At 43.4% G+C, this 26,910-nt stretch overlaps 1 protein-coding gene across 2 annotated transcripts in view; it reads right to left on the reverse strand.

The window, feature by feature from the left end:
* ESYT3 (extended synaptotagmin 3) overlaps nucleotides 1-24,967 on the reverse strand; it is a 34,576-nt gene extending 9,609 nt beyond the window's left edge. The window contains exons 1-14 of one of the 2 annotated variants that reach the window (XM_054278026.1): nucleotides 19,972-20,229; nucleotides 14,243-14,284; nucleotides 13,284-13,418; nucleotides 12,704-12,780; nucleotides 8,334-8,400; nucleotides 7,658-7,747; nucleotides 6,639-6,694; nucleotides 4,068-4,188; nucleotides 2,980-3,153; nucleotides 2,367-2,449; nucleotides 1,933-1,981; nucleotides 1,211-1,300; nucleotides 292-354; nucleotides 130-198 (exon numbers count right to left, since the gene is read on the reverse strand). In XM_054278026.1, the coding sequence (XP_054134001.1) occupies nucleotides 130-198; nucleotides 292-354; nucleotides 1,211-1,300; nucleotides 1,933-1,981; nucleotides 2,367-2,449; nucleotides 2,980-3,153; nucleotides 4,068-4,188; nucleotides 6,639-6,694; nucleotides 7,658-7,747; nucleotides 8,334-8,400; nucleotides 12,704-12,780; nucleotides 13,284-13,418; nucleotides 14,243-14,284; nucleotides 19,972-20,229 (1,374 nt within the window). Of the gene's footprint in view, nucleotides 1-129; nucleotides 199-291; nucleotides 355-1,210; nucleotides 1,301-1,932; nucleotides 1,982-2,366; nucleotides 2,450-2,979; nucleotides 3,154-4,067; nucleotides 4,189-6,638; nucleotides 6,695-7,657; nucleotides 7,748-8,333; nucleotides 8,401-12,703; nucleotides 12,781-13,283; nucleotides 13,419-14,242; nucleotides 14,285-19,971; nucleotides 20,230-24,896 lie in introns of those variants that run through there. The other variant, XM_054278027.1, reaches the window with a different exon arrangement.
* Between the last annotated feature and the right edge of the window lie 1,943 nt (nucleotides 24,968-26,910).

Consider the following 26,910-nt stretch of genomic DNA (forward strand, 5'->3'; position numbering starts at 1 on the left):
CCCTGCTCATCACTTAAATTCTGATAGTGGAGAAATTATTTCTTTTTAACCACTGCTAGTTTTGGTTCCTATGATACCACATAATTCAGAACCTTGTTTTGCAAAGTGGGAGAAGAATACAAATTTTACCTTGAGGTACTTGTTATTTTTGATCTTCTTTGTTCCACATTCACCATTCGAATACTCAAAGTGGTTTTTCTGAATCGGAGAAAGAATATTTAAAACAGTTAATTTGTTCTTTTCAAAAAAAGGAGGTTAGGAGTGAAGGCTGCTGCATGGGTTTGTACTTACAGGGAGGTTGAAGGCACTGTCCAAGTAGACAATCAGAATTGCTGTAGACAGACCCTTCTTATCCTGTAAAGGCAGGGAAAGATAAAACAAATCAAAACACAAAGTAGTCATGGATCACCCACCAAGGACAATGCAAAACACAGCAAAATTCCAACGGCAGCTTCTGAAGGCTAAGCAGATCTCTGCCTTTCTCTAAAACTTGCAATTTAGAGGAGTTCAAGTCAACACAGCATGACAGTTTAAGGCAGATCAGTAAGATGTGTAACTCTTTTCAATTCCCTGCCTTTAATGTTTGTCAATCTCTCAGTGCAGAACTGGTTGGGTTCCCCAGTGCAGCAAGACACCTAAAAACATGTTCAACCACATACATCAACATGAATCCAGTGTCAGCAGAACAAAACCTGGGAACGATTTTATTCACTTCGGTGGAATTCAAATAGTTTTGCTTGGTTATGAACAAACACTCTCTCTGGGAGATGGGCTTTAACCAAGCAATTGTGCTGGACAAACTACACACCATTTGGAAACACAGCCCTCCCAAGCACCAGTGCTGGGTATTTGCCTATGACTAGTACAGATTATTTCAGGGATCCAGGGTCCTACACATATCCTAGATGAAGAGGGAGGAAAAAAATTGTGAAAGAACCCCTGAAAAGCCACTTTGCAGTGAGTCAAACAAAGGTTTGCTAATTCAAGCAAAAAGAGCTGTCAGATTTGAGTTACTCCTGAATTACCAAGAGACCTGGGGCAAGCAAATGCCCTTCCTCTGCAGGAGTGGCAGGGAGGGAATCACATCAAAACTTTGCCAGACAAAAATAAACTTCTGTGATTCTGCCTGGGGTTTCTAATTTTACACACTCCTTTGTTGATGACTGGACAGGGATCAGAGCTCCTGAATCCTTTAAGCAAATACACTCACCTCATGCAGCTTTTCTTGGTCGTTTACCAGTGAAAGCCACTCCAGTTTTAAATGCAAGTGTCCGCTTGTCGTCTTACTCAAGGGAAACCACTACATGGAGATAACAAAGAGCAAATTGAGACTGAGAGGCAGAGTAGCTTTTGTATATATGGTGCAGACTCTGAGACTTGCACACAACAGGCAATGTGAATTTTACTCTGAGAACCTTAGCTTGCATTTTTGACACTTAGATTGTAGCATGTTCACCTACTTAGGTACAAGGCAGAAGAAAATTAAAATAAATGCCCATGAAAAGGCAAAGCATGTGGATATTTCCAACCAGCAGCAGCACAAGACAGGCACCCTGGCATTGTTAGTATAGTGCTGGGTTGCAGGATGAACCACAGCAATGTCAGATCATTTCTTCCCTCAGCAAACAGGCTGCTTCACCAAACTTTATCTACAGCTTTGTACAAAACATTTGGTACACACAAGACTCAAGGTATCAACAAGATACCCCACTGCTGGCTCAGCATAACCTCAGGGCTCTCTGGGGTTACCAACCTGGTTATAAAAATTATTGTAGTGGCTACTTTGGTATTATCTTTTTGTGAAAATACTACAGTGCAAGTGTGCAAGGAAGTTTAAAGTACAAAGAAACACTGTAGTAGCAGAAGAGCAGCACAAATGAGTGCATGTAGCTGCACCACCAGCCACATTTAGAAATAAGCTGAGATCTTTACCTCATCAACAGTTCTGTCATTCATTACATCCACTAGGCTTATCAGCAGGCTGAAAGGCAAAAAGCAAACATTTCAATGTACATTGAGGCATACAGCAAAAACCACTGTCAAGTCTGTTCCAAATAACAACTTCTCCACATTACCTGAGTATGTGCAGGAACACACTTATACTCCTGAAGTCTCCCCCTTAAAATATTTCCAAAACTAAAATAAATTTGAAGTAAATCTCAAGTAACTATTACTTCTAGTGGCTTCCCAGGATTCCCTGCAGGATGTAACCTTGTTCAACATTAGTTGCACTAGGAACTAATTATGTGGTATTAATATCTGGGCAAAGGGAATCTCTTCCAACAGTATGAAATTTTCAGCATGAGTAATTCAGGTGTCTCACAGCAGAGGCTACTGGACCCTGATCAAAGGTCTTGCTAATTTACCTGCCCATAAAGTCATCTTTATCTGGATCTTCATCATACAAATCCACTTCTAAGTCCTGACCAGGCACTTCATGAACAACAAACTGGAGGAGAAAGAGGTATTGATTAAAAATAAAAAGCATTCACATACACATATTCAGGCTCAGGCTGTGGACAAGAACAGGACACTTGACAACAGTCTAACACATTAAGGACATTCCCTGTTCTTTCTTATGGTTAAATGCATAACAAATACAATTGATTATAGGTGAAAATACTTCACATTGTTTGCTTGTTTTTGACCTACAAGTTAAACCCCTCAAACTGGTATCCCTAATAAGCAGAGAGGAATTAATGCTAGAGCAGCCTGCAGCTGCACAGGCTGATGCATTGATTGGTATTTAAAGCAGTGCTTTGCACCTCCTCCAAAAACCCACACATGTAAATCAGATCAACCTGAAGGACATTTCAAGTTTACAATGTAAATTTGAACTTGGTTAAGGGACACAAATGCCTCAACCAAGAAACAAGGAAGTCCACCTGCCCTGTGCAGTCAGCTAAGAGAAGGTCCTGCAAGCACAGGGATGTAAATGGCTGTGTATCCTACGGATGGAAAGAACAAAAGGCTCAGTACCTCAAATGTCTCATTCCAAATGGGATTAAGATCCCTGGAGACTGTCTTGCTTCGATACTGCACGGTGCCAACGCGGAGGAGAGCGTACGGATCAGACTTCCCCCTGATGGCACCAAGGAAATTGTCTTTCTGGACAAGGTTTTCAGCTTCTAACAGATGAACCCTTATTACTCCCTGCATAAAATAAGATACAGAACTGGTCATGAAAATGCAATCTTTGGATAATTATAATATGCTGCCTCCTAAAACTGTTTATTTCAGGCAGCAAGGGTAGTCACCATGACAGTTCTGCAAAGACATTTAGTTTGATGCAGTGCATTTCCAATGACAGCTGTAATAAAGCACTTCCACCATTTGCCTAGAGGGGGAAAAAAAGCCCCCTTAAAGAGATGTAAAATTCAATCTAGATAACTGTATAGGAAACATTTATTTTTAAATCAGAAATATACATATGCACACAACATTACAGCCACAGTCAAATCAAGTGTAAAGATCAACTCCCACTGACTGAAGGAGGAACTAAGCCCTCACTGGCAGGTTCTTATTTTATTGCACAGGAGCCATTCCACTTCAAATTAGTGATGCAAGTTTGCAACAGTGAACATGTCTTAGTCACTCATTTACATTTATCCTCATTAGTATTAGGTATTTAATGGATGAAGGAGATTGAAGACCTGGATATGTTGAGAATTTAGGAAATTTTTTTTGTAACAATATGTGATCTTCCAAGTTCCCTATTTACAACTCTTCATAGCATTAGTAAAAATATCAAACAGCATGACACTGCTTATGTATTTTTCCTCTCATTTGCATGTACCACAGATCTGCAGTTACAGAGTAAAGGTTTAATTGGTAAATTAGCTCAGAGTACAAACAGACTCCATATGATTTGCAGAGAAGGTAGGAACTCCCAATGCCCATGTCTCTCCCTCCCAAATTATTATCCAACACTGCTTTTATATTTCTGAAATACTACCTACTGAAAGCCCACAGCTCAGGCTGAAAGAGCTGATGCAGCATCCAAAGACACTAAACTTGGATGCATCACTCAGGTAGATAAACACAATGTCACTGAAAAAACAACTCACCTGGGGGACAGGGAACCTCAAGTGGGCAATGTTCATGCTCTTTTTCAGAGGCACTGTGACTCTGTTGGGCAGAACCAGCCGTGCAGCAATGAAGTCTTGAATTAATGAGTCTGACATTACACTGCAGGTGGGGGAAAAAGGCAACCATCAGTCACAACTCAGGAGGGAAAGTGAGGGACAGCAGAAAAAAATGGGCATTGCAAAGTGACTGGTGTGGCCTGGCTTCCCCCAAATTATTGCCAAAAATTAGAACAGGACAACCAGGGAAATGGTTGGGTCACCATCTCTGGAAGCATTTTCAAGACCTGTAAAAGTGCTTAGGTACATAGTTCAGTGATGGGCTTGGCAGTATTAGGTTAATGGTTGGACTTGGTGATCTATAAAGATCTTTTCCAAAGTTTATGATTGTATGAAGGAGCTGCAGGGTGGCCATTCATCTCCAATTTAGTGCTGCAGACTTGCAACAGGAGCATCCCTGTTGCAGGGTGTGAATTTGGCTCATTGTTGTAAATGATGAATGGGAGCTCAGGCTGTGTGAAAACTTCATGCACACACCCAAACATGTCAAACTCAAGTGTGTTCTGTGTTTCCTTAGGAATAACAGCAGAGATGGACAAGGGGAGAAGGGAATCAGGAGGTTTCAGCAATTCACAAGGGGCTCAAGGCCTCAAGCTAGTTTGTTTTTAGACAGAAATGGCCACAGCACACACTGCTGCCTACTCTTGGCCACCTGCTGAGACCTTTTGACACAATTGAAGCAGACAGACACATTAAAAAAAAAACTAGCCAAGCTCATTTCTCAGATGAGGTTCTGGATCTTGGCAGAATTTGCACTAAGAAGGAAAATTTCTTTTGACGTAACTGGAGATCACATTGGCTGAATTAAGGGCATTATCTTGGAGTTCAAGGAACTTTGCAGCCTAATTACAACTTGCACAGTTTTAGCTTTGCAGTTCAAATATTTGCTTTACAACTGCTCTTCTTGTGCAGCAGGTACAAGAAGTATATGGCTATCAGAGATGTCCAAGTACTCTCCAGGTGATGAATGAGAGGATTTCAACACACCACTACAACCTAGCATAAGCAAAAAATGACATTAAGAGGAAAACCCAGGAGCACCAATTATCTGAAAGACTCATCCTCTTGATAGATCTAGTGCCTATAAGGGTATGACTGCGCAACAAAATTGTCCCAGTTCACAGAGGAGGCTGGATTCACACATAAAGAACATAAGGAAAGTCTTCTACTCCACATGGTAAACCAGGAACCTTGGTCAGGCTCTTGGCTTTCCTGTAAAAAAAAAACAACCCACAGGAATGTCACAGAATAGTCCCCTCTCCCAAGTCTCAGGGTACACCCAACTAAACACAGCTTGTATGTGAGGACAGATGACTGCATCCAGTTTCTTTGCTATCTTCAGTGAGCCAAATTCATTTGACAGGGAGGGCTCTTGTTCAACCTGTACTTCAGGCCCATTCATGTTTTGCTCCCAGCTTTCATTGCACTGCTGAGGAACAAGCAAAGGTTTCTGTGTGCAAATCCCTGTGGGAGAACCAGGCAGTAAAAATTTAGGACACCAAATTTGCACTTAATTACATGAGAGGCTGTAGGCTGGAACACCTACAGGCCTTCTCCCTGCAAGGATTAGGGAAACCAAGTTAGAAAAGAACAGATTAATTCCTCTGATAAAAACTGAGCTCTCAGGATAAACTTCAGGGCAAAAGGCCACTGAGGCCTCAAATTAAGAGAAAAAGGAAACTTCCTCTCATGCAACATCAAAAGACTTCAGAGGATCTTTAATGCATAAACTGGCACCTAAAGTGCCCAGACTCTTCCTGAGTCTGCAAACCATGAGCTGCAGGGGAGCAGAGAGGAACAGATACTTCTGAAAGGGACAAAGGCAATGGCTGTGTAACCCCATGTATTTTCCTCTTGTGCAACAGAATTTTCTCCTTACACTAAAGAACAAACTGAATCCCTAATCTGGTGAAGCAGTTTGTAACAATACTGAAACCCACTAAGATTTTCATCCTTGCTGTGCAAGTTTTATGTATGTATTACTAACCCAAGAGGCACTGGAGAAGAGCTACACCTAAAGGGTGAGCAGATTACACAGCAAGAAAACTTTTCTCCTTATAAATCTGGTGCAGTTCTCTTTACCCTGGATTGTACTTGAGTTTTTCAGAGGGACTGCAACTCTGTGATACCTTGCCTTTTTAAATTTACTTCACTGTAAATTTAAAAAAGCAGTCTGCCAGACTAAACCTACTTCATCTACCTTTGCAAATTACTTGCACATGGGAAACAGAAGGGCTTGTTTTCAGTTTATTAGTCATTGTTGTTTGGGGGATTTACTTTTCCCATCCTAAATGCAATGAAGTGATTGAAACAATTTTGACAGAATGTAAAAAGGACCCTTCCCAGGTTTTGCCACAACCAGATACAATGGGGTGAACATCAGCACAACACCTTACACACAAAGCTCTCAACAACAGCTTTGGTTCAACAAGAACTACATCCCAACTTCCAAAAATTTTTCAAAGAATAAGGTAAAGCAAAGTAGACACTCACTTAATTCCTGGGACATCCAGAAGGTTGCTCATGCCTGCCCAGTTGATTTCCAAATGCTAAAACAAGATTGGGGAGAAAATATTATACAGGACTATTAAAATTTATTTTAAAATAAATGTAGAATTTAAAAGGGAAAGCCTTCTAGAACAAAGGCAGATGTCTAAAGAAAGGAAAACCTGCACCACCAATTGCATCTGTACATTAGAATCAACAGCTGGTATCAATTCCCTTATCTATTTTATTTGCCACCCTGAATTGAGGGTATCACTGGAACTGAACCTGCAAGAAGAAGGAAAGTCAGCATTCAGCCCTTGGCAATGGCCACTGGCAGATACCCTGGGGTCATAAAGGAAATTCAGCAACTCTATTAAGACTTTGAAGTTGTTTTCTCATCCTTACACTTTAGAGGTTGGCCTATGCCCTGAGGCAGAGGGATTTACAAATACCACCGGTTTCAGGAGTCTGTATTCCTATTTGTACAGTAAAAAACGAGGTTCTTTCATGTGCTAAAATAATGCTGCTACATCTAAACACAAAAACACCTCATTCAAGATCAAAAATGTATGACTTTCATGAACTCAAGCAATGCATAAACCACAAGCAAAGCTGTGTGCTGTAAGATAACTGCTTCTTACAAGACTAGAAGGTTTCTCATATTTTATTAAACCGCAATTGAGTACAAGGGACACGACCTTAAACAGGCAAGCTTTCAAAAGGCAGCCATGAATGGTCTCCAAAATGACTGCACTTAAAATCCATGAATGGGAAGGTAGAGCAGCCAGAAACCTTGCAGAAACAGCTCCTGTGCTGCCACCATAAGACACTCCTCCCATTCTCAGAGTGAAGCGAGTAAATATTTAGGCACTACTACAAAAGCATAGAGCGAATTAATTCACATCCTCCCAGAATTCAAGAGGGACACTGAACAATTAGGAATTTGTCATTTAAGCACCTGAACTGTGAGGTATTCACAGTTATGCAGTTTGGGTTATCAGTGAAAACCCAATATCCTGACTCACCGGTTTCTGCATGAAAAACAAGGTCACTGCTCCAACAAAGGGTGCATCAGTCAGGAGAGGCTCCAGGATCACCCGCAACGTCCCATACAGCTGCAAACAGAACAGGAAACCTCAGGGTTAAGGTATTCTCATGGTGCAGCTTCAAAACTGTGAGCTTTTCAGTGATGGAGATAATTTTAGAAATTCTACTTGAATTTTAATTTTATTTAGAATTTTATAACCAAAAACTTTTCCCCCCAAACCATTGCTACTGATATCAGGCAATGCCTTCTGTGTTTGTGGAGTCTCTCTGCAATCCTGCCGTACAATGGAGCCATTTGTCTACTAGCTGTCAACACTCCAAGAACAGGTTCTACACCAGTTTATGAATGTCATGGTTCTTCTGAAGTTCTCTACCAACACTCTGAGCTCCTCTGAACTCCAGTGGCAGCTGCTGGCACACACATACTCGATGCTCCAGCACCAACCCTGTTTAAGAGTCAATCTATGAAGCTTAGAAGTGGCATTTAAGTGCTTTCCATGGAAGGCCTCATTTCTGCAGCCAAGAACAAGGAGGTAAAGCCAATCATTCCAAGCCTGACAGTTGCTAGTTTCCCAGTTGTCATGACCTTCCCACTGGGAGGTGCCACCTCCTCCCCATATAGCCTTGAACAGACAATGTTAGCACTGCACGCACCTGTACACCTTTCACGCCAAGATTAAATTTCGATATGTCCATGTGAATCTCACAGTCCCCTATGTAACTGAAAGAAAATTCTCACATTATTCCACGGTTTGCAATAGCCCCATGAGAAATTTGGGGCTGTACAGAGAATAAATTAAATCAGTTTAAGGACTGACAACATGAACCCAGAGGCAGAGATGGATTTTCAAGTGACTGAAAAAGGGAAGCTGAACAAAGGTCAGATCTTTCAGTCAGCTGGGATATTGATGTACCTGTAAAACATTGAAGCAACATCTGTATTTCCAGGTTACTTTTCCATTCTTAAGATTGGGGGTTGGCTGGAGCAAGCTTGCTCCATGAAGGGGACCAAGATGCTCATTCAAAATTCAAGGTCAGAGCCATTGCCCTTTTGCTCCCTTCTCTGCCAAGAGCCTGATCCCACCCCACACCCTGGTGACTCAGCCCCCAGGCTGGTGCAGAGCCATCCTGCCATTACTTTTGGGGTTCCCACCTTGCCCACACCCAAAAAACCCATAGATCACCCATCCCCACAACCCAAAAACCCATTTGAAGGACAAATTTATCACTAAAAATAACCGGGTTTCCTTGAGGCTGAATTCAAAGACAACTACTTACATCAGATTTTGGCCAGTTGCCATGGAGAACATCAGGCTTTAAATAAAGCAAATGCTGAATGTGGTACTTTGGCAATTTGGAAAGTACCTTAGACTTTTATTAAAGTACAAACATCATCTTATGCAGAAACCAATAGCCACACCCCAGGGAGCAGAACCTTGCAGATCTGTTGATGCCTCTGGCAGAAAACAATTGAAGGGAGCTACCAAGTTCCCTTTCAGCCCCCTGAGAAATAGCTCTGGCTGCAGACACACAAACACCCTGCAGGTAAAGCAGGGTGTAAAGGTGCTGCAGCAGTGAATGTGCTGTGCTTGCTGCCTGCATGCATAACTTCACTCCATAATCAAAGGAAAAGGGCAGGAGTTCTGCTCTGACCACATGTATATGGGAAAATACTGCTGCAGTTGCCACAAATTCAAACTGTAATTTGCATATAGACAGATTCCCTCCCACCCCGAAAAATCTGCCAAGACTGCACAACCCTGTGAATTTGCCTCCACTTCTGCAGCAAAGTTTTTTGTATATTTGTTTACAGGTAGTCACCTAGCAGAATTTCAGGAGCTCATACACATAGAATAAAGTCTTTAATGCTGGAGCATCCTCATTTCTTATTTCCAGCCTCATAAACCATGCTGAAATTAACACACTCTTTCTTAAAAGCTAGTGACATAATTAAACTTATTTTATGTTTGTTAACTTCTACAATTTTGACATTATCTTACAGGTCATTACACTGTGTGCTAATAGAGCATTGTTACAATAAAATTCTAAATGAGGAGCCAAAATTAGTTCCTTAATTTGCGGTAATTAATCCAAGAGGATTTAATTCAGCTTTTGCAAGTGCCTAACACAACACAGTAAGAGCTGTGGTGTTTTACAGCCTTTCTACCTTTCCACACAGTCAAAAACTTTTCCCACTCAGTTCTAGATATCTCTTTTCTCCAGTAAAGATGTCAGAGAAGTCTTATCAGAGCCTGAGCCCTAAATTAGCCTTCTGTCTGCCTCATACAGGTATCACCCCCTGCCAGAGTGCTTGGTAGGAAGGATGAATCTTTAGTTCATTAGTTTATTCCTCATTTCCAGTCCCAGCTGCTCATGCTTCCATCTGCTCCTCTGTGCAGCACAACCTTGCAGTGCTCTCTGCTATCCCACCCCAGAGCACACCTGAGCCAAACTCAAGCCTTGACACTTAAAAGGCTGAGCTCCCCCACCTTGTACAGGACTGTGCTTTACCCACCTGTGGAGGGTGGAAGAATCACCTGTTTCTCTCCTGCATCACCTGTTGCACAAGGTGATGCAGATATGCCTGTGCTGTGGATGAGAACTTTTTCAAGTGCAAGTATCTGTGTCTGTCCTGTACTTGGCTGGAAAAGCTGGGCCCAGTCCTTGTGATACAAAGGCAATCCACTGGCTGAAGGCAGGGCTGCCACCAGAGCTGGCAAGTTTAACTAACTTGGATGTCTGCACCTCCCTTCAGAAAAAGCCCAGGCAATTCCCTGCCTGTAAAGTAACTGCCCAGGGGCCCCATCTTCTCATGGCCCCCATGCTGAAAGCCCCCTTTGGCCCAGCCTCAAGGACAATACAGCCCATACAAATAGGGAACCTCTAAGTGCTATTTTTCACACTTCCCAAAGCAAGGGATGCAATTTGTGATACCACAAACTTAACACAGAGGAAAGGAAGCTCCTCTTTACACAGCCTATAGAACTGAACCACAGCACTCAGTGTTACATCATATTGGTGAGATCAGGAGCACAAGGTGAAACAAAGCCCTTCATGGACCTCATGTCTATGAGTGGCTAATAAACTACACAAATGGTTCCATACAGACTACAAAGGAAGGGTAAGAAGGGAAGGTTTATTCTACTCCTACCCTCTTCCTGTGTTTTCTCCATGTCACATCAAAGACTCTGGGCTTCAACAACTAGTTGCCTTCTTGATAAAACTGGAGGGAAAAAAGCTATCCTCCTGTGCTATTGAGAGACTGAAAGCAAGAAGCATTTACAGAGCACAGAAACCTAACCCAAGAGCCACTGTGGTGCCAGCACTGCACAGTGCACCCCACAGGCACCCACAGCACTTCACTCTCTTCTCCAGTGCTGTGATGCCAGCACACAGCCCTGTAAACAGAGCAGTCATTTAAACCTCAACAGCACAGTGACCAAGAGGTAGAGTGAAGGACAGCCTCACACTGGGGTAACCCAACTCCATCTCCTCTAAGTAGCAAAAAACCCTGTTCTATTGGTAATCCAGAAAAAGGCAGGTACATAATAGCACCAATCAGAGATTTGCCTCTCCCTGATCCTGATAGCAACACACAATCTCCTGCAGACACTGCAGGATGCACAACACAACTTAGCTGCAGACATTGATGTTAACATATGAACACAAGTGAAGCTGAGGCCTTAATGCAGCCCTAGAGAAGAGACCCCCACCAGACAGGCAAGGCAAACCCACACTCCTGTGTGAATACAGAAAATACTGGGGTTATCAGATGGCATCAGCTCAGGTTGGGTTATCAGCATCACCATGAGGAACAGGAGTGCTTGGCCAGTTTGGAGATGTTGATGGGTCTGCCAGAGGGATGGGAATGCAGAGGTGGGGGAATCCCTCTGCAAAGGTTTGTCAAAACACAGTGAAAATGAGCATGTGGGAGAAGCAGTTTAGCAGAGAACAGCAGCAACCTTCTGCAAGGCTTAAAAGGCATTAGATCTCTCAATCTCAACATGGAAAGCATGAATGATTTGCCAAAGGCCCTAATGCTGACCTGGGTATTACAACAACAGCACTGAAACATCTGGCTGAAAATCAAGCATGTGAATTTACAGGGAGTGAGGATGCTCTGCCAGGGCTGGGGGTGCTGCCATGCCACTGCCATGGTGAGCAGCAGGCACAGTTCTGAGGAGCTCTGTTTACAGGTAGTCACCTAGCAGAATTTCAGGAGCACATACACAACTTCTGTTGCCAAGACAGTCCATAATTTCACAGCTTTTTCCTGGCACTACCATGAAAAGTCAATTTATATTAGGATATTAGGCAGCTCAGTCACCCACTAAACTTACAGAGCTACAGCAGCATGCAAGTGGTAATTCCCCCAGCAAGTCCCTTCTCCAGGGCTAAACCAGTAGAGAGTTTAGCTCTGCAATGGCTTTGATGTTAACAAAACATACAAGCTCATTCATAACACCCTGGGAGGTATTAATTGTTTTATCCAATTTTGTTGATGTTGTTGTTAATAGAGCTAGAGGCAGTATTCTGCTCAGAGAATAGTTGTAATCAAAAAAGCAAATGTGTTGGATGACACGTAGAACAAATGACTAAAACAGAGGATTACTCTAGAGGAAGGAATTAAAAAATAAATAGTGCAAGTAGTTCTGGAAGAACTGGAGAGGTTGGAGAGGTGGGCAAGATAGACCAAACATCTCCAGACCTGAGAGCTTTCCTGAGAAGAGAAAGCAGTTTGAAAACTTGGGTTCTCACTGCCATCCATGGCAAAGCCAAGGGACACATTCTTATATCCATGGAAGCCCTGATGGGCCAGAGGTAACACTTGGAGCTGTGCAGGTCATTTCTGGTCTAGAGGCTGATGCACATTTCACTCCTGTAACCACTGAGGACACCCAGCTGGGAGACAGATTATCTCACATCATTCCAGGCTAATCTTAGTACACCATGCCCAGTCCAGCATGACACATGCACAGGCAGTAAGTTAAGAACCATCTACATAATCAATGATGCAATATTACCAGATCTGCAGGTCCAGGGTAACTTGTCTTCTATCAATTTCTTTGGTGTAGGCTTTTATTCCATTAATTCTAGGGCACTGAAATAGAGACAAACAAGATACAACATAGTCAACATCTATCAAGCTAAGCATAACTGAAAAGTCCTACTCACTTCGATGAATTTGAGTACAGAAGCATTAATTAAATACTTTGCAAAACTGCATGCAAAATATTAATATATCACTTCAGGTGTTTTTTTCTTAAAGACAGAATGGCCTTGACAGTCCTCAAACACAGGGCTAGTTACAAGTAGCCCTAGGCCATCCTGCAAGCCTTAGAGAGCACTGAAAACTTCTGTTGCAAGGCTACAACAGAAATAAATATGGATATAGTCCTTTTTTTCTATCTCCAGTACCAGGATGCTGACAGCAAGTGGGAAGAGATGTGTATCTTTCCTGTATGATATTTCCCTCATGGTGAAGATGCTCGAGTCAACATGAGAAGGGAGCAAAGCTATTACAGAGCTGAACATCTCACTCCCTTTACATGTGAACTTTTCAGAAAAGAGTGAATCACAAGAGGTACAAAAGACTCCCACTACCTTCTCGCCAAAGTGGATCTTGGTAAAGGTGCATGTTTTCAGATGTACACTCTTTGCTCTGATTTTTGGCTCAAGAACTTCTTTAAATGTTTTTTCCATGATTGTTCCAAAGTATGGCCAAGCCTGTACAAGGACCTAAAGGAGGGTGAAAGCAGGAACACATTGAAGATTCTTTGAGTAAGATATCAAACACACCTACTACAGAACCCTGGCTATTAATATCTGTCCTTTTAAAATACCAAGTCAACTTTGTGCACTTAAGTCATCCTTATGGAAGGATCCATCTCTGTTCCTCAGAACTGGAATTTGTTTCAGGGACTGAAGGGTGAGTTTTCAGTACCATGGAGGCTGCTTCTAACCACAGGAGCCAATGAAGCCCACAGTTAAATTTCTTAAGTACAATAATCCCTAATTACTCTAAAGTGTCACAATGTTCCCTGGAGTTAGGTTTATTTAGAGGACTGAGATGAGCTTTTATATAAAAAAGAAAATTTGCTTAAAAAAACCCCAAAAAAACAAACACCAAAAAAGAAGATAGTCACTAGATACTAATTTGCAAGTTCAGCTGTTTTGCTTTGAGAGGTTGACCTCACCTGCTGATGGAAGCATTTGCCTCAGTGCTCTCTGGGAACCTTTCTGGTAGGAGGAATACCACTAAGTTTGCTAAAATAATAATAATAACATACACATGCATGTATCCATATATACACACAAACAGTTGCATTTTCTTTTAGTCTCAGAATGAAGTGTTGAATTTATCAAACTTGTATCAACCAGGATCACATTGGCTCTCAACCCCAGTGGCAACCCCACACTCAAGTGACTCCATACTTCAGTATAGACACCGATACAATTCAATTATGCTAATTTAGTAGTAATTTGATAACTTTCTCAGACTTGTCCCACAGAGTTTGGATAGGAGCAGGTGGCCTCACCAGCTGGAGTTCAGAGCTCCTCACCTTGTTCAGCCACTCCACTCGTTCAACATCAGGGAAGTGAACCTGGATGCAAAGAAAAATAAAAGTGAGTGCCACATTTGAGCACACTGCAGCACATGCAAAAGATAGCATGGAGTGTGGAACAATTGTTAGAGTAAGCTGAGATCCCTCTGCCTTCATACATACATCCTTTATAATTTACTACCTCCTTGAAAAATTGTAAAATGCAAAGAAACCAGTAAAGAATAGTAAAAGGTAAAAGAACCCACGTGCACTGATGTATCAGGATGCCTCTGGGCACATTTACATGATTAAAGCAAGTGTCACTTCCTGCTCATGATGTAAAGCAGCATTAGATTTCTCATCCTTCTCTTTGTCATGCCTTGGGAAGCCACGAGAACCTACTTCCCTTTAAGACCATGAGCTGTGCAGGACCTGTTTCCTGCACTCGCTCTCCTCAACCAGGACACCACACTTGGGGAAACAAGAACCTGCTTGGGAAACTCAATGTCTTGGTTGTGGCAACATTTCTCCACTAATACCAACATGGTGCCAATGGCTTCAGGGAAAAGAAGCCCTGTAAGAGTACAAGCCTGTTAGCATACACTATCATGTGTAACAGTCCCGTGTTTTCAGTTCTCAGAGCTTTTTAAGATGGTAAGGAGAAATTAAAATGAAATAGTCACCTATAAATCAAGTTTTCAAGTTGGACACACCGAATGCCAACAAGAAGTGTGTATGTCCATTACAAAACCCCACAAGTTCCCTGAAGTGATGACTTTCTTAATCAACATCAGGACAACTGGGCATGAGACCACACTCAAGTAACTGATCTCTCAGACCTCTGCAAGAAGCTGCTGAGTGAAGAGTTACAATCACCTTACTACAGTCACACATTAAAGCCTATGGATGTGGTATTTGCAGCTGGTGCTACAAGCTGGCAGCAGGTTACTGCAGAAGGGAAGGACACTGCAGCAGCTTCTCAGAATGGACATTAGAGCACCTGAATACAAAGGGAATCTGGCTATCATCTAGCCTGATAATCGTAATTGGGTAGGACAATACTTCCTCTTACAAGAGCTGTGAATTACACTTTTCAGGCAAAGCCTTACTGTTCATCAGCTTTCAGAGAGGTGCTCAGAGATGTTTGGATGGAATGGATAGTAGCCTGTTTTTTAGTACAGCTTTATAGATGATTGAAGAGCCCATTTTCCCTGCTCAAATCATGCTTCAAATGATCTCATTAAAAAACCCCAAAGTAATATTACCATATTCTTTATAAGAAATTTCTTTTGATGCTCTAAATAGCAACTTTTCCATTAAATAAGACAACAGAAGTTCACTGAAATGTCAGCCTGCACAGGTCTATTTGCATGATGAAGGAAGAACTCGGCACCAGAAGGGACAATCAACACAGACAAACTGCTGCTGACATTTTACAGTGAGGCAGATTATGTGAATCAGGGGACCTCCACTTCACCTGCCAGCCTTTCATCTTCCACCTAAAGGTTCTCCATCAGGGCACATAAATCCTGGCTTCTCAGCTCCAATGTAATTGCCAAGCACCAACACCCTGCAGCACTTGGGCCACAGCTTGAGATCAGATGTAGGAAGGACAGAGAAGAGATGGAAGCAGCATGGTGAGCTTGTTCTTCAAAACACCTTACAGACAGGAGAGGGATGTGACCCAAAACAAAGGACAGGACAACAGTTAGGCTAACCCCTTCCCAGTGAGAAAGTCACTGCTCATATGTGCAGGGGAGAAATGTGGGGCATTATAAACCATTACAGTTGTCTGGGATTATTCACTAGAGGCAAGGCTCCTAGAGACTTGAAACAGCACAAAGGGGCATCAGGAAAGAGGCAAAAACTACGAGAATGAGGGTGTAGCTAGATCCATCTTTGGAAAAAGTAAAATTGAATTCATTATTTGCACCACAGACACCTGAACCACCAATGGCCCACAGCAAACCTCCAAAGCAACTGCAATGAATCACACTGCACTGGGTCACACCTCAGATGCTGTGATAGCAGACATTTATACACAAATGTACAGGTACATTTCCACCCCACCTGACACCCCCTCATTCAGTGTCTGCAATCCAGGTCCCACCCAGGCACTTGGTGCTTCCATTTCCTCTGACAGATGGAAGGAATGGCACTGCTGGAGCTCCAAAGCTGAGACCAAAGACCAGCAGGAGCTCCTGGGCTGACACAAAATGGGCTCTTCTTGCAGAGAACACCACAGAAACTGGCTGATTACATGACTGGTGAAAACCAGAAACCAGCTTTCTGCTCTTTATGACAGGCCACCAAATTTCAGTGGGCTCTCAACACCAAAGTTCTGCTCCACTCAATGGGATGAACTAAATGAGCAGTTCTGTGAGGAAGCAGAGCTCGGTCTCCAGGTGTTGCATTATCCACTGTGTAGTAAAACACAAGCTCTGAGCAACTCCTTTCCTACCCATAGGGTATCCCCATAATACACATATTAGCTAGCATGTCACATGGCTAGTTCAGCTCAGTGACACCACCAAGCTGTCTTCTTGACCCAACCATTTACTTCAAGAATTTAATGTATCACCATCTGCAGTTCCATACCTCTGAACCATGTGCTCTGGATTTCAGACTCCTTGCCCTGCCAGCAAGGTCTTGCCCCGAGTTTGTCATCAGTACAGCACATGTAGGAGGAGCCCAAAACACTTCCTACTAATCCCAGAACCAGACACCAAGAGCTGCCAAAATTAATACTAACACAGAGTAAGATTTAATCCTGTAGCCATGGGCAAGTCCCACTATCAGAATCAGTTTTACCCATCTACAAAAGCAGGCATGCTTCTTGCCAAAGTTTAAGGAATGCAGTAAAAATTACTTAGCATTTGAAAAGAGCTTTGAAGATCAAAAACAGCAGGTAAGGGGCAATTACTAGCAAGTAAAGAAAATGTGTAAATTCTGCATGACTCCACCTTGCCCTGCAGCAAGCCACAGTAAGGATCGCAGCAACAACAAACCCATGTCAGACACAACAGCACCATTCTGTTCAAATACAACACAGCAATCTATCCATCAGGGTTTGGTTTGGTTTTTTGCTTGTTTGTTTGGTTGTTTTGGGTTTTGTTGGGGATTTTGGTGTTTTGTTTGTTTCTTTTTACAAAAAGTCAGGATTTTTAGCTATTCATACAAGAGGGGGGAAAAAAAAGAAGCGTAAACAAGGCTTTTGCATGAACAAGGACTTAAAAGGCAACATTTTAAAAGGACAGTTCTGTACCCAGGAATATTTTGCCTGGTAAAAGGAGTTTAACATAGGAAGAAACACAGCATACTTGGATTCTGCCATGTGCAGCCATATAACCAGTGGCAAAAGCAACACAAGCAGTCACCACAACCCCAGGAGCTGGAATGAAGGTGGAAGCCTGGCTGCCTCTGCTCTGAGCACTGCCAGCTTGTACAGAAGTCATGCTAAAGGCTGCAAAGGCCGAAGTCAGAAGGTCTCAGCTCTCCAAGCCATGGCTCTGACTGTGCCTGCCATGAGCAGCTTTCCAGCCTGGTTTCCTGAGGAAGCACAGCCTGCCCACGTACACTGTCTAGCACAGGAATGTGTCTATTCCAAACTCACTGGCTGGTTTCAGCCAAGAAACTGGTGCTGCAAAACAGTCCTGCAAATACCCCAAAACAGATGGTTGAGTAGATTAGGGAAACCCTCCCAGCATCCCCCGTAAAGGAAAGGCTGCATTCTGTATATCTCCTAACAACTGATACCAGGACTGAGCAGAACCCGAGCCAATTTAAAGAAGCCATTTCCTAGGGAGAACAATTTTTAACCAACAGCAAAATCAATGACTGCTCTTAACTCTTCACTGGATGGATCCCCCTCATTTTATAACAGTCCACATGAAGAGACAAAGCTTCAGAACCTTTCCTAAGATTACAACACTGCAAAGGCAAGCCATGCTCCCCTTGAACTGTAATGCTACTGCCACCTCTGTGTGACAGCAGAGAAGAACTCAGCAGAGAGTTTTAGAGCTCCCAGCTGAAGGTCCATGAACACTGAAAAGCAAAACCAAAAGATAAAAAAGACAACACTACAGAGAATAAACTGAATAGATATCAGGTGAGAATCAGTCTCCAAGAGAGGCACATAGAAGGAGTAGATCCAATAGAGGTTGGGGATGGAAGGAAAATGAAAACTGGGGAGTTAAAAAGCATCAAAGACAAGAGTAGTGTGGAAGCAAACACCCAACTGATGAACAAAAGTTACCAACACACAAAAGGAAAGGAAGAGGCAATATAGATAAAACTAAAAGCACACTGTGCAGCCCCTTTATCATTAGGTCCCACATCCTGCCTTCCAGGAGTAAGGGCCAAGAATTCACAAATCAAACCTCTGGAAAGAGTCTGACTCTACCATCTCTGTGAGTACATGCTGGGCAGTGGCAGATAGAAATGAGAGACCCTTTAAACCTTCCCTTCTCCTGAAGGAGGCTGAACAGCCCCAGCATTGTCAGACCCCAGGTGCTCCAGCCCCTGACCATCCCAGCGGCCTCTGCTGCAGCCTCCCCATTTGCCCAAACCTCTCCTGGGCTGGGGCACAGAGTTCTCTCTGTGCAACCTTGTGAAGGCCCAGTGCAGGGCAATCAATAATGGACCACCAGCTCCCACACTAATGAAGCCTGAAACTTTCAGCCACAAAACCTAATGAAACTTTTTGCATTTGTGTGCACTGTGGGGGCAAGCCTGATTTTTCAACAGTGACTAAGAGGCTCGATTTCTGGTTACAATGATTCAGGGCACTTGAGGATAAAACACAACACTGCTCTCACAGCATCAGGGCAAGAGCTGTCACCATCACATTCATTAATGCCCTGAATTGGGTTGTTTTATGCTCTGTCAATACAAACAAGCAGAAACCTCATTCAGAGGCAGACTTCTGTGCCTGGCAGGAGGGAACATGTGCAGGGAGCTGCATCAGCCCTGGCAGGAGACCCTGGCCTCACTCCTCAGAACTGCCAGCTGCCTTCATTTCCCACAGAATTAAGGAGAGCCAAGTGCTGTAGGCTATATAAAAGTTCGCCGACTATAAATGCCTCCATGCAACACCCTTTACAAGAAAAGCATTTCCCTACCAGTCCCTGACAGATTTTTAAATGCTAAGTAAATGATGATAAAAGAAAAAAATCTAAACACCTCATCATCCTTTCCATTAGCCAACCACAGCTGCCCAATAAATAACCCAAGACACAGGATAAAATGGCAGGCAGAAATTCTAGTTTCTTCACTTTAAAACGTAGAGTGACTAGAAACAAATGTGAACAACAAACAGGGGTTGGCCTTCTGTATCGTCCAGAGATGACTCTTAAAATTAAATATTTGGATTTTTAGCAGGATGAAAATATAATTTTTATATATTTTTGTTTGTTTTCAATTTACAGTAAAGAGGAGAAAACCTAGTGGATGAGAAAGTCTAAAATAAGTATCTTCAACATCAAAACACCTGCAATGCAACAACAAGTATTTGAAGGGAGGTGTCTCTGGCGATACATCAGTCTGTTTCACATACCCACTTACAGCAGCACATCTCCTGGGCTAAAACAACTCCTAGTTTAATCCTCGCTTTCCTGAGCAAGACTTCAACATCAAAAACGTTACTGCTCAGCATCGCTGCCACCCGTTCGGCCGCTCGCTCCGGGACACCGCGCTCTCACCCCGCCGGTTCCGCGGGCCAGCGCGGCGCCCCTCACTCACTCACTCACCCAGGCGGGCAGGTGCCGGGCGGCCAGGCCCCGGCACACCGCCTCCCGCTCGTCCTCCAGCAGCGCGAAGGCGGCGGCCAGGCGGTCGCGCTTCCCCCGCCGGTTGAGCCCCCAGCAGAGCCAGAGCGCCAGCGCCAGCAGCAGCCAGCTGCCGCTCAGCCCCAGGTACCCCGCCAGGTACACGGGCCCGAGGCACAGCAGCGCCCGCGCCGCGGAGCACAGCAGCAGCCGCGGCAGCGCGGCGGGGCGCGGGGCCATGGCTCAGCCCGAGCCGGGTGCCACAGCCCGAGCAGCCGGGGGAGCCCCTGCCGAGTGCTGCGCTCCCCCGCGCCGCCGCCGCGGCTCCCCCGCCCGCCCGGGCCGGCCCCGCCGCCCCGCCCCGCCGCACCGCCCTCACGGCCAGCCCGGGGCGCTCGGCTCTCCGGCGGCGCTGCGGACACCCTGTGACCCATGGTCACGGCTGGGTGTGCATCCACGGGGGGCACGCACCACCTGTTGGTTCTGGACACTTCTGTTTGCCTTCTTCCTTGGCACTTTCTTGTCGTCCTCTTGAGATTTTGATGGGGATGTTGTGGGAGTTTAGATTCTGAAATGCTGATAGTCATGGAATCATTGAATCACAGAATCATCAAAGTTGGAAGAGACCTTTGAGATCAACAAGTCCAACCATCAGTCCAGCACTCTCACCCCTAGACCGCAGGGAAAATCTTTTTCTGACACGTAATCTGAACCTCACCTGCCTCAGCTTGAGGCCATTGTCCTCTAGGCTTCCCACTGCAGGCACAGTAGAAGAGACTGATCCCCACCTCACTACAACCTCCTATCAGGCAATTGTAGAGAGCAATTAGGTCCCCCCTAAATCTCCTCTAGACTCAGTAAGCCCGGCTCCCTCAGCCATTCCTTGTAAGACATGTTTTCTCAGACACTCTTTGAGATGCTTTCCACCCTAGTGATATTAATTCTATACCTTTATAAACATGCTTTAACAGACAAGCTGTCATTGTCCAGTTCTACACTGTGTTTTCCACTGCAGCTTTCCCTGGATCAGGCAGATGCCACTCTTTGTTCAGTGGATAAGTCTGGAACATCAGTGAATAATGCCAGCTTTATTGTGGCCCCTTTTTGATACCGGCTGCACAAGATAACAAATGATGAGCCAGATAAAAACCTCCAAGAAAAAGAAGTTGACCATGACTGGGAGAATGAAGTTTGGTCTCTGCTTTGCTATGGAATTAGTATTTAATTATGGGTCAGTCAATAAATCAAACAACACCACAAGTGATCCTCATTTGTTTGTTAATCATTGCACATGACTGCTCTGGGCTAGAAATCAGTTCAGGCATCTGAAAACTCAAATGCCTCCCATTAGAGAAACTCATGCATGAGACATCTATTAACAGGTGCTTTGGAAACAACCCTCCTAATCTTTCCCTACTGTCAAATGAGGATGACTGTGCTCTTCTTCCTGGGGATGTTGCAAAGATAAATCATTATAAAACACACTTAAGGAAGTACTTCAGTACACAGTGGGCAGTAAATCTCTAGAACTTGCAAGGCAGATGGTATCAATAGGTTCAGAAAGGGATTAGGTACATTCTCAAGGAAAGGGCCCATCAGTGTATTCCCTAACATCATAGACACAACAGCTGTGGAGGCTGGGGGGAAAAGGACTGCAGGAAATGCCTGGGCTCATGCTCCCTCTAAACAGCAATACCACTGGGAGCAAGTGGACCAGTGGGCTGACCCCAGAGGGCATTTCTGTTTGTAAAGCTGTGAAGGAAAGTCCAGAAACTGGCAGAAGCTGAAGTGGTAACCTGCTCTCTTGATACCATGTATTAAAAACCACACAGTGGTTAGTTTGCACTATCACATGCATCAGGATCTAAATCTACACGCACAAAAACTCCTGTTTTCTTCCTGTGACCAAGGACTGGGGCTGACTTGTTGCTTATTTTTCCCCACAGTCATCTAAAGCTTTGTCAAACATATTCATTAAGTCATTTCAGCCATATAAAGCTTCACAAAGATAGACTCAGCTCCATCTTTCAGAAAAACAGAAGCTTCCAAGAAAAAGTGGACTCTTAGTGATTTGAAGACTTGGAAGGTTGCTTTTGCTACTAGGAGAAGCTATAAAAGGTAGATTCAGTATTTTCCTCCTTCATATTATTACTCTTACTGAATTTGAGATATTTATTTCAAACTCAGAGAGCCATGCAGTTTAGAAGCATCAACAAATGTCAGTTTATTGAGCAGGAAAAACAGTGGGGCTGCAGTGGAATACATACCAGCTAATTTAATAAATTAAATTTAATAAATAAATAAATAAACCCACAGATTTTGGTTTCTTATTCTTCACACAGTTTATCACAACAACCTAGGCTGAGGTTTAAGGACAATAAAAGCACTATCTCTGTACAAATGACAGAGCACTTCCAGTCCTGCAGCACAGCTCACAGCTGCTCTTTAGAAAAGGAGATGCTTCCATGAAAGCAGAACTCCAAGTTCCTTCCTCCACTGTCCCCTAAGACCCTGAGCTTGCAAACAGCCACACTTTCTCAGGCACTGCTTGCTCCTTTACTGCCAACTCCTTAGCTTGAGAAGTATCTTTCTGTAATTAAAGGGGTTTTAGGAACTTTAAACAACTACACATGTAATATAAAATCTCATCAAACCTTAGCTCACCCTACTTAAAATTCTAAAAGATGAACATAAGAAAAAGAGTAAACTTTTATCACATCAGGTTACACAGAGAGGTGTTCTCAAACCAAATACTGTGCTGATGAGACCAAGATAAATTAACAGCCTTTGAGACCACTGTTAACTCTGTTTATCATGGATAGTACCCTATAAAAAATAACCTTTAAATTACTAATTGGTTTCTCTGATTTTCTGAAGTGCCAGAGGAAATACTGAATCACCAATCAAGAAGACAACTTAAGACTTATCAACTTCCTCCTGAGGAAAGTATGACCTTGACTGCAGCAGTTGCTTCCAAGCACCAGACATTTGAGCCACTTGAAGCCAAACTTATTTCCAGTTACAGGGGAACTCCACAAGCTGTTTCACCTAATATTCACAGGACAGCCACTAAGGTAATGACCCAAGGCCATTGTTCTGGCCTGTGACAATCTTCTCTCCTTGTTTAACTTGATTAGGCATCACCACTATGCTTATTAAACTATGATAAAAGTGTATCTTGTAGCTGATTATGACAGAGATTTTACAGAAACTGCAGAGATTTGAAAATGTATTAGTACTAAATTTGCTGTCTCTCAAGCTGGCCATGGTAACTAAGGCAACCCATTTTAAAGGTGGGGAGTTATGAAAAACTGCCAACGCTTTTTAACTACAGAGAACATGCAAAGGAACTAACCTGAGGAATCAACCAAAGCATATACCAAGCTATCAAAGGGCTTATTGAAGATGACTTTCTAACTTTCTTGTGGCTTCAGGGTTTGTGGCCACTATGAGATTCCCTCTTTAGTGCTAACAAGTGTTAGAGGTGCAGTATGTCTTTTTTCTGTGCCTCCATAGCAAAACATAAAACACTTACATAAGGCTAAAACCTTACTCCCTGTATTAACAGAATTACTTCTGTATCAAGGCCTGATTAAAGCTATTTGCCCCTTTTGGCACTTCCAGTCACTCTACAAAGCATTTTTGTTTAGCTTCCTCTGGTTTCATACTCCCCATCCATGCACTGTTTACCCCTTCAAGCAAAGCTAAATCCAGACCCCGCCCATCATAGGGCAAAGGCCTTGTATCTACTCCTGCTGTCTGTGTTCAGGCAAATCTGGAGTGCATTTCTCCAGGGAAAGCTGGCTGCTTCTGTCCAGAAATTAAATATCAGTTGGGCAACTCAACAGAGTCTAGGTTACATTGTTCAGCCAGGGATATTATTCTGGCTGGACATTTGTAATTTGGTAATGCAAATAATTATGTATATATGTCCTGTTTTGGGAATCGTCACATTGTCATAAAAATTACATATTTAGGACTAACTGATATTATCTATAAATATGGTCTGGACTGGTAAAGTTAATGGATCTCTTCTCCTGTGAGAAATAATAATAAGTAGAAGACTGCAAGGCTTTCCTTGGGAATATGTGCAAAGCCAGTCTGGGAGTACATGACCTTTGCTTTAAGGGATCTGCTCCACTGGGCTCACTCCCCATACTGTGCCTCATGTCTGCCCAGCTGATGGCTCCTCACTGCTTTTGTACAGTGAGCAGTAGAGAAGCACTGAAGAGCTGGGACTTTTGGCAAGATAACAAAGCCAGTTACAACAATTTATTTCACATAGTCATTGTTCTTTTACAGCAGAGTCATTAATGCAAGGACTATGCAGGGGGATGCAGAGTGTCCACCAAAGGAGGTAAGAGTGTGGTGTGGTGTGGCCCACAGCCCTTGCCCAGCCTTGCCCCTCCTGCAAATCCCACACTGCCCTGGCACTGGCCAGCAGGGTTAGTGCTGCAGCACAGGCTGCAGTTGAGGTGGCCACAATACACAGAGTATCACCACACAATTTTAGAAGGCTTTAAGCATTCACCCATACAGAGTCACACTACATCAGAAGACTTCAAGCATCTACTCTTTTTGTTTTTCAGCCCAACCTTTTATACCCCCATGTTGATGCATTGCACCTGTGTGCCCTCTGCTCCCTTTGGTGGTTGGTCAGTGCCCCTGGGCACTCCATGGCTCATTGCTGTCAGTGCTGCTCACCTGCTGCTCACAGCTGAGCCCATTGGGGATGAGGCTTGGCCATCCTGCTCCCAGTTACCACAAACTGTGTACCTACAGAGAAAAGCTGTGCTTTGTATATGCACAAATTATGTAACTGCAGAGGTGAGGCACAAAAATGTGAAAGAATACAAACACAAGATATGATGGCATAAGAGAGAGGAAAAAAAATAAACTTTTCTTACAGTGAGGAGGGCATTATCCAGGGCTGCTGAGGTGGAGCTGTCACTTCCCTGGCTCTGGGCACCACTCAGATTTTCACACAAGGCACATGAGCACACCCTGGTGTCATCCTGGAGCAAACACTGGCCATGGGCAGCTGGTGCCACCTGCTGAACATTACAATACTTATAATCTGGATTGAGGAAAAATAAATTCCGACCAGAAAAGTCAAATCTTGCTGAAATTAGACCATATTTTACACACAGAAGAATCAGAGGGCTGCAATGAGCCCAAGACAATTCAGTTTATTTTCTAAAGTCTTTGCCAAGTACAACTTCTATTATTGTACTATGTATTTCAATCTCAGAAGCAATCTTGTTAAATCTGTTTGGTTTAAATTTTGCCATTGTCATAACATGAATTTATTAAATTTTTCTGTTTGAACAACTGCTTTGCAACAGGATTTGTGAGCACAATATACAAAGTCTTTGGTCTAAAATTTACGCAAAATTTCTTGGAGGATAAAATATTTTATAGATTTTGTTTTCAGTTAGTGAAAGGCAAGCAATAAAACCCTAGGAAAAAATATTTTCCTCCCATCCTTTTAAATCCTTCTTGATTCTGCTAAGTGAAAGATGTTGCTGGTACAGGCTACTGATAAATATCAGGCTATAAAAATTGCCTTTCAAGTGCATGATGAATTTCCAGAACAATCTTATTAATAATCTACAGTTTAGTCTCTAATCTGTACAATTTAGATCTTGCCATGTATCAAGTGCTTAAAGGACTTGCCTGAGCTCACAGAAACATCTTAAAGGAATTTGGGAGCTCAGCCTTCATGAAACACATTGAAAGTGTTTCTTGTTTAGCTGGCACCTTCCACTTGAAGTGGTGTTTCTCAATAAACTGGATCTTATGGCTCTTCACAGCTACTTGAAAGGAGGTTGTAGCAATTTGTCTCTTATAATAAGTGACAAGATGAGAAGAAAGGGTAAGTTGGAGCTTTAAATTGTATTTTAGGAAAATTTTCTTCACTGGAAGGGTTCTCAAGCAGTGGAATAGGCAGCCCAGGGAAGTGGCTGAGTCACCATCCCTGGAGGAGTTTAAAGGATGTGTAGAAGTGGCACTTTGGGACATGGTTAGTGGTGGGCTCAGCAGCACTGGGTTACTGATTTGACTTGATGATCCTAGAGGTCTTTTCCAATCGAAATGATTTTATGATTCTATGCTTTACCTAATAACACTATCCCTCTTCCACTGGTGTTTTCTACACTCAGGCTTTGAATGTATGGATAGTAATTGATACATTATCTGCTACTTTCTCTCCCCAGACTGAAAGGAGAGAGGTAAAACCTGACACTTTCTGCTCCTCTCTGTCTTCTGCAGGAGCCAGACATCACAGCACCTTCAAAGTACATTGAAAGCTCAGATTTGCCAGAGGACTCTCCATGTCTGCGGTCTGTGCTTGACTCAGCAAGGGACACAGATCACATCCAGACCTACAGAGTGACAACAGGGGCAGTGCATGTGACACTGTGAGGAATGCTGTCCCCAGTTCTGCCTGCTCAACATCCCTTCCCTGTACTGGATCCTGACACAGGAACATCCTGCCTGCCATCTCCCACTGGAGTGTGGGCTGCCAAGGACAGCACAGGCACAGTTTGCAATGGCTCATCAGGGCTGGGAATCCACTCAAAGCCTCTTTCCTTGAGCCAGCTTCTTGCAGAAGCGCAATGACAGCATCTTGCCTCTGTGAGGCTGCACTTCCCAGCTCTGCTGAGCTTCTGCTCAGTGAGTTATCCTTTTCAGCTGACTGTACCAAACTGCATGGTGTAGTTACAGAGTCCTCCAGAGCACTGGGCACAAGTAAAAGAGTATCTTGGGACTTTTTAATAAAGTTTTTCCCTCTGAACCTGCTCCAACTCATTGCTGGCAAGTACCAGCCTACATAGAGAGCAAATCAGCAGTAAAGGCAATATTCACCCAAAGGTTATTTTGAAAATCTTGGAAAGTTTGAAAAATCTCCCAAAAATTCCT

This window comes from Melozone crissalis, unplaced genomic scaffold (genome assembly GCF_028551555.1).
Source record: "Melozone crissalis strain CALT ecotype California unplaced genomic scaffold, PUWL_Pcris_2 ptg000023l_1, whole genome shotgun sequence".
Taxonomy (NCBI): Eukaryota; Metazoa; Chordata; class Aves; order Passeriformes; family Passerellidae; genus Melozone; species Melozone crissalis.